The 7720-nt window shown below is 53.6% G+C and overlaps 1 protein-coding gene across 1 annotated transcript; it reads left to right on the forward strand.

Annotated features, from left to right (window-relative positions):
- The first annotated feature begins 886 nt into the window (after positions 1 to 886).
- Positions 887 to 6366, forward strand: ZCCHC9 (zinc finger CCHC-type containing 9). The gene is made up of 5 exons (XM_066568876.1): positions 887 to 1222; positions 2389 to 2539; positions 2745 to 2837; positions 3741 to 3809; positions 5423 to 6366. Exons 1-5 carry the CDS (start codon positions 956 to 958, stop codon positions 5536 to 5538), a joined length of 696 nt encoding a protein of 231 aa, XP_066424973.1. The 5' UTR covers positions 887 to 955; the 3' UTR covers positions 5539 to 6366.
- Positions 6367 to 7720: the final 1354 nt, after the last annotated feature.

Raw genomic sequence — 7720 nt, forward strand, 5'->3', positions numbered from 1 at the left:
GAGAACACAGCCGGCGATTTACTGGGTCACCCCTCACTGTCCCCAGGTGAGACCCCACCTGCAGAGCTGCCCGGCCCTGCAGGAGCCCTGGGGCTGCTGTGGGGCAGGGCTGGGACCCCAAAGCCTGTGCTGGGCCCAGAGCCCAGAGCCCCGTGCTGGGCCAAGCCCAGAGCCCAGAGCCCCGTGCTGGGCCCAGAGCCCAGAGCCCCGTGCTGGGCCCAGAGCCCAGAGCCCCGTGCTGGGCCCGGAGCCCAGAGCCCCGTGCTGGGCCCAGCCCAGCGTGGGCAGCAGGGCAGGGGGGATTCTGCCCCTCTGCCCCTCAGTCAGAGCCCACCTGCAGAGCTGCCCCAGCCCTGGGCCAGCCCAGCAAGGAGCTGGAGCTGCTGCAGCCAGGCCAGAGGAGGCTCCAGCACGGGCAGAGGGATGGAGCAGCTCTGCCGGCAGCAAAGGCTGGCACAGCTGCCATTGCTCACCTGGGCAGGAGAAGCTTTGGCCTGAGCTCAGGGTGGCCTGGCAGGGCCTGAAGGGGCTGCAGCAAAGATGGACACAGACAATTGCCAAGGGCTGCAGGGACAGCAGCCAGGCAATGGCTGCCAGTGCCAGAGGGCAGGGCTGGCTGGGATCTTGGCAATGAGGAATTGTTCCCTGGCAGGGTGGGCAGGCCCTGGCACAGGGTGCCCAGAGCAGCTGGGGCTGCCCCTGCATCCCTGGCACTGCCCAAGGCCAGGCTGCACACTGGGACACTGGGAGGTGTCCCTGCCATGGCGGGTTCCCCACAGCCCCTCACGCACCGCCTCCCGCCCAGCTCCCCGCTCCGCCTGCCCCGGCTCCCCGCTCCGCCTGCCCCGGCTCCCGCTCCTCCTCTTCCCGTCCGTCATCACCGTGCGCGGCTTGGCCGTGCCGGAGCCTTTTCCGGAGCCTTTTCCGGGGCCTTTGCCGGTGCCGGAGCCGGGCCATGACCCGCTGGGCCCGGCGCAGCGCCCCGCCTGGGGCCCGGGCTCTGTCCGCCACCCCTTGGGAGCAGCTGGCGCCGGGCGCGGAGCCGGAGCCGCCGCCGCCAGCCCGGAGCAGGAGGAGGAAGAAGGAGTACGAGAACCAGGACGTGAACGGGTTCGCGGCACACCGCGGGGAGCAGCAGCAGGAGGAGGAGGAGGCGCGGAGGAAGGACAGGCGGCGGGAGAGCAGGAGGCTGAGGAGGCAGGAGAGGAAGAAGAACGCCATGGTGAGCCCTGCTCTGCAAACACGGGAATAAAGGGAGAAACCCTTTCTGCCCAGCGATGGATAGTGTGTCAGCTGGCATGAACAGTGAGCACAGTTACACCCTTTGTAATAAAAATGTGTCGGGTTAAGGCTGGGGGGATGCCGGTGATAGCCTGTCCAAAGTAATCTAATCAAAGCAATACAATTACAAGGTCTAACTCCTAGTAAAGCTCACACAGAGCACAGTCCTCACTCTGTGGGGAAGAGACAGTAGGTTCAGCTGATCCCACAGATTACCATGGAGTCTTCCCAGACTTCTCCCTGCTCCTAACCCACTTTTATACCGTTTATTTACTGTTAGGTGGAGATTCAGTGACTTCAGCCACACATCTTAGTTAGGGGTGGTCGTACCTGGGGAGTGGGTCGCTCAGGGTAACCCTGGGCTGGGATGTGGTCAGTCCAAAGATAGGGATTTCACCCCAGCTGTTGATCCCACAGAACATCCTCCTTTATCTCCCTTGCCTTTCAGCTGCCGGGTGGCTGATCAGCTGCAAGGTTCCTTCCTCTGCAAGGATTTTGGCAGGGCTGTGGGGTCTCTGCCCCGCTCCACGCTCCTGTTAGTCCTGCCTGGATTGTGCTCCGTGTGGGGGGGTCCCATCCAGGGAGTAGACACACAGGGGGGAGTATTTTCCCCTGAAATTTCCCCTTTTAACCCCCAGTCATTTTCCCATAACGCTGTTAAAAGAGGTACAGGTCTCTCTCTCCCCCCCTGTGGTGGGACTCAGTAAGAGCTCAGCCCTCCCCTGCCACAGGCACACCGTGCTTCAGGTGAAAGATGTGAAGTTTGGAACAAAAGGTGGCTTTCAGTCCCAGTTGTAGCCTTTAGCGTGGCTTTGCTGGCTCAGCACTGTTCCCCCTGCCCCTTTGAGGATTCCCCAGCCCCTCTTGGTTCCTGGGTGAAACTAACTCCTGCAGCAATTTCAATGTGTGATTCATCAAACTGCGTGTTGCTGGTTAAAGGAGAAAAGTACCCATGATAATGTGGTTTGCTGGCAGAGCATAAAGTCTCTTCCTGGCTGCTTTTTCCTGGGGACAAAATGGTGTTTGCTCTACAGGCCCCGCGAGGCTGGGATTTCCAGGTTTTGGGTGCCACTCACAGAATTCATCACTGGATTTTCCTCTTCCAAGGTGTGTTTCCACTGCAGAGAACCTGGCCACGGCGTGGCTGATTGTCCTGCAGTGCTGGAGAGCCAGGACATGGGGACGGGGATTTGCTACCGCTGCGGATCCACGGAACACGACCTCAGCAAATGCAGAGCCAAGGTGGACCCAGCTGCTGGTGGGTCTCAGGAATTTTTGCTGTTGTGAAGTGCTTGGCTCTGAATTGTCTGAGTGCTGACCCTGGAGCTTTGTATGCTAGAAATTGAAGTTTTGCAGTATTAACAGGGAGCCTGGCAGTAATCTGTTGTCATTACACTGTGTTGGGTCTGTGACTTCACCAGGGTTTTGATGTGGACCATAAACCCTGTTGTGGAATTTTGCAGGGCCATTTCCATATGCTAAGTGTTTCATCTGTGGTGAGATGGGACATCTGTCAAGGTCGTGTCCGGATAATCCCAAGGGGTTGTATGCTGAAGGTGAGTGTTCTGATTCACTAAATTTAATTAAATTTAAATTTCTGTGTCCTTCCTACCTGACACAGAGCAAAGTAACTCTGCAAGAGAATAAGAATGTGGCTAAAAGGAATTCCTGTGTATCTTTCAGTAAAAGCAGAGTGATTCTGGGGAATTTGTTGTCAAATGAATAACCTGGAGATTTCTGCTTTAAGGGTAGGTTTAGTATTAAATGACAGGATGAGGTGCAAAGTGTGAGACTTCGCTTGTGCCTCAGCATCAGAACAAAGGAACAAAATCCTGTGTGAATTAGGCAGTGTGTATTTACATGCACCCAAGTAGGTGGTAGGAACGTTCCCACACAGTAGCTTAAAATTCTGGGAATTACAAAACACAGGATGTCACTAAAGGAAGAGCATCTTCAGTCTGAGTAATGAGAAACGGGGTCTAACTTTGAAGATTTCACTCCTCCATTGGCTCCAACAACCAGCATTCTGGTGTTTCCCAGCACAAATGTGGGGCCTTGGCAAACTCCAGAGGGTGATCTTGCAGCACAGCTGGAGTGGAACAAAAATCACCTTGCTTTCAAGTGTTTGTATTGTGGGATTTTGTGTTGTGTAGAATTTCACATCTCAGTGCCTGCAGTTGGATTACCTGCCTCTCAGGAGCCCCTGTCAATTTTATAAGTTCATTTGAGTGTGGATTTCAGCAGAATTCAGCCTGTTTCTCAAAAATAGAGCTTCCATCAAATCAGAAATGCCCAGTGAGCAGTGGCTGGAATGCGTGGTGTGTGGTGCTGTACAGCACAGTGTGACCCCAAACAGCTCTGTCCCTCACAGACACAGGAAGGGTGTTTGGTTGGGTGTTTTTTGGGTGTTTTATGGTGTTTTTTCCCCTCAGATGAGTAACAACTTTCTGTGTGAACAGGTGGGGGCTGCAAACTGTGTGGCTCAGTGGAGCACTTCAAAAAAGACTGCCCGGAGAAGCAGAACACAGGTGAGCTGCAGGGCTGTGGGGTGGCTGTGGGTCCAGCAGGGTTCAGCTGCTGCTCTGCATGGCTCTGGTCAGGGAAAAGGCTTGGAAGAGGGCTTGGAAGCAGCAGAGGTGACCTTTTGTTGGGACAGCAACAGGGAGGGCGTGGGGGAGGCAGCAAGTTGCAGTGCAAAACTAAGACAATTCTTTTTTTTTTAAACAGAAAGTTCATCTCGTATGTATCTGAAAGCCATATGAAATAATCTGGTTGGGTTTTTTTTTGGCCAGTAATTGTGCTGCTGTTCACAGTCTGGCAGCTGTACAGCAGAACTGGCTGCTGCTTTTTGCAGATTTCAGTGTGGAGTGGTGGAGCTGAGCCCAGTGCCAGGTGCAGGGTGGTGGTGTGTGCAGGCAGGTGTGTCAGGCACCCAGGACAGGGACAAGGAAGATCTGTCCAGCTGGATTCACAGCTAATGGACTGCTTCCTTACGTGTTCCTCAGCTATCCATGTGGGTGGAAAATTTAATTTAGGTACCCCAAACCCCCACTGTCCTACAGGAGGCAAAGCATCCAAAAAGGGTTTGAAGAATGATCCTGTTACTGGAGTGGTGACACACTTGTGCATTTTTCTACTTTGTTTCTATGACACTTCATAATCCACTTTGGTGAAATTTGTGTAAGAATTATTTATGGCATTCTCTATATCTGATCCTACATTAATGATATTTTTACGTCTGAGACCATATGTAGGATTCTAGGTATGTACTGCTTTTGCAGTTTAGAATGGGTCAGATTCGGTCTGAATTGGTATGACAGAAGTTTATGACACCAAAAGACTCTGAAATTTCCCCAAACTCTTTCGCAAGTAGCAAGGCTGTACCCACTTGAGTGACTGATGTTTTAGAAGCCTGTAGGTAGATTTTTTTCTACCTTTTCGTGGCAAGTTTAGCATCCATTATGAGGAATGTAGGGCTGTTTATTTTCCCAAGAGACTTCTTTCAAAACTAGCAGTGCTGGTAAAAAGCAGTCGAGTTACTTGGAACTGTGACACCATTGGCAGGAATTGTGAGAATTGTGATATTTAAGATCAAGTGTGCATTGTGCAGGGGATGTTCAGGTACAGGAGGACAGGTGAAAGCTGGCAAAGACATTCAGGCACTGCAGATTCCAGTTTCCTCAGACAGATTGGGCCAGCCTCAGTGCCCAGAGGCTGATGTGGGCTCCTTTGGCATTCCCCATGGGCAACAGGGCAGAATCCCCCCTGCCCTGCTGCCCACGCTGGGCTCCGGGCCCAGCACGGGGCTCTGGGCTCTGGGCTCCGGGCCCAGCACGGGGCTCTGGGCTCTGGGCCCAGCACGGGGCTCTGGGCTCTGGGCCCAGCACAGGCTTTGGGGTCCCAGCCCTGCCCCACAGCAGCCCCAGGGCTCCTGCAGGGCTGGGCAGCTCTGCAGGTGGGGTCTCACCTGGGGACAGTGAGGGGTGACCCGGTAAATCGCCGGCTTTGTTCTCGGAGGAGGCCACTCAGCAGCTGCAGTTAATGTTGATGAGCCAGTGCTGGGTGTGCTGCCCTGCTGGGGCTCAGCCCAGGCCGTGCAGCGGCAGGGCTGGCCTGGCACTGCTGTCCTGTGTCCCTGCAGAGCAGGTGACAGTCGGGCGCTGGACCCCCGGCCTGAGCGCGGACCACGAGGACGTCGCGGCCGCGCCGGCACCGCAGAGAGCGCAGCCCAAGCGACCCAAGGTTGTCACTTTCTGAAGGCTCCTGCCTCTCAGAGTTCTCCTGCTGCACTCGAGTGCTGACGACAGATCCAGAAAATCAAGCAAGCTGCAGAGGAACTGTTGGGTTTTCTGTCTCCCCTCATTTTCCCGGTTTGCCTCCCAAACTTGCCTGGCGCACTGTAAAGCTGGGAACAACAGGAGCACAGCAAGTGGCTGTTTTATTAAAGGAATTGTGTGTGTTTTCTAAAGGCTCTTGGATTCTGGTTTGGTTTTGCCTTTTCCTTTTAGGAATAATGAACTTATTCCTCCATATGTTCCTGCTTGAGCAGTCTTGTGGTGAAGGTTGAGATCAGCCCTGAGATCAGCCCTGAGATCAGGTTGAGATCAGGCTGTAAAGCTTGGGGTGCAGTTCCTGATGGTTGTAGTGGTAATTATCAGCCATTAACCTGATAGGTCATGCACACTGGGTCATTTCAGTGTGTTCACTAAAAGAATCCAGCCCTTCCTCTGAAACCTCCGGTGAAACACACCCCTAAGGAATTTAAGAGCAAGTGAGAAGCTTCCTTAGCTTATTTACTTCTTTTTCAAAGAAAATGCTCAAAAATCTGCAGTGTTTCTATACCTTCGTGAGCTGGAAGTAAACTTTTCTTTAAAAAAAAAACAAACTGGCAGATATTAAACAGAAAAATTAAGAAACCAACTCCAAACAAGAGTTCCTGCATCCACCAGTATTACCAGAGATATGCACCCTGACCTTCCCTCACATATTTTTCTTGCAGCAAAAAACAAATATGGGGAATTAAATTTTGTGGGGATATTTTATATTTGTAGAGGTAATTGTTTTTAATAAAATATTGCTAAAGAATACAGTGGTTAGAGGTCATATTTTAGATTTCTGTGGAGACTGAGATAAGGGGTGTATGTTCAGTTAGTATTAATCAGAGCACATTTTTAAATGGGGAAGAGGAGTGGGTGTGAATGAAACCAAGGATTAATTATGGAGTTTTAGTTAACTATTGGATAACAGCTCAAAGCTATCAGTTTAATATGGACATTTTGGTAACAGTCATTTATACCAGCTTAGAGAAGCATTTCCCTTTCTATTTTACACATTAAGTACATTGTTTAAAAAGCATATTTTTAGATAATTTCGCAGCTCCTTGGCTTTGTGATGTGTTCCTGCAGCCATGGGGCCGTGGACTTGGCCTGTGCTGGTGGTGGCAGTGCTGCCCAGTGAGGGCTGGTGCAGGCAGTGGTTGTGCAGCTCCCGAGGAGGGGCTGATCTCCAGCTCCTGCAGAAGGTGCTGCTTGTAAAGGTGTAAATCCATGAATTTACAGTGCTGGGTGCAGCAGCATCTGGACTGGCTGTGTCCAGAGCCAACATTAGGGGTCTCTCTTCACCAGCGCTGGGATCCCGGGTTACCTGCGCAGCCCAGGGCTGCTCTGCCATCACCTGCACGCCGGGGAGAGCCCTGCTGCCGGCAGGGAGCTGCACCCTCCCGAGCTGGGAGGTGGCACTCACCACCTTGGTGGCTTCTGTGCTCGGAAGGGGCTGCCAGAGTGAGGTGCTGCACTTTATCCACGTGAAGGAAAGGCTGATCTAGAATGAAATCTGGATCTGTGAACCAGAGGCCTGGAGCTGTGTCTCTCCCTGCATTCCTGGTGAAGCACAGCCCGGTGGGGTGGCCCAGCAGGCAAAGCTGTGCCCAATGGGAGGCACAGGCCAGGGGATGCCGGAGAGGTGACAGCCCCAGGGCTTCCCTCGGTGCCTCCCCTGCCATGCTTCTCCTGTGCAAACAGCTGGTGGGTTCTGTAAATCCCTGCAGCAGGCTCTGGTCGGGCTGCAGGGCACGCTGAAGGTGTGTCCAGTGCCAGCCCTGAGAGCTCTGACCCTGGCAGTGGTGGCACTGCAGTGACACGGAGTGGCAGTGCTGGCCCTTGCCAGGATCCAATTGCTGATGACACCCTCGCTGCTCTGAAGGGGCCTCTCTGAGCTCCAACAGAGCAGCAAGCAGGGCAGACGCAGCTCAGCACAGCCCGGGAGCCATCCTGTGTTTGCTGGGGAGGAGTGCACCCAGGAGTTGCTGCTGTGTGTCCGCTTCTCCAGCCTGGCACAGCTGGCACAGGCTGCAGCTCAGGGCTCTCCTGCAGAACCCACCAGCACTGCAGGGCAGCCTTCTGCACCCCCACCTACTGGGGTGAAACCTGTGGTGAGTCTG

This window comes from Molothrus aeneus, chromosome Z (genome assembly GCF_037042795.1).
Source record: "Molothrus aeneus isolate 106 chromosome Z, BPBGC_Maene_1.0, whole genome shotgun sequence".
In the NCBI taxonomy this organism is placed as follows: domain Eukaryota; kingdom Metazoa; phylum Chordata; class Aves; order Passeriformes; family Icteridae; genus Molothrus; species Molothrus aeneus.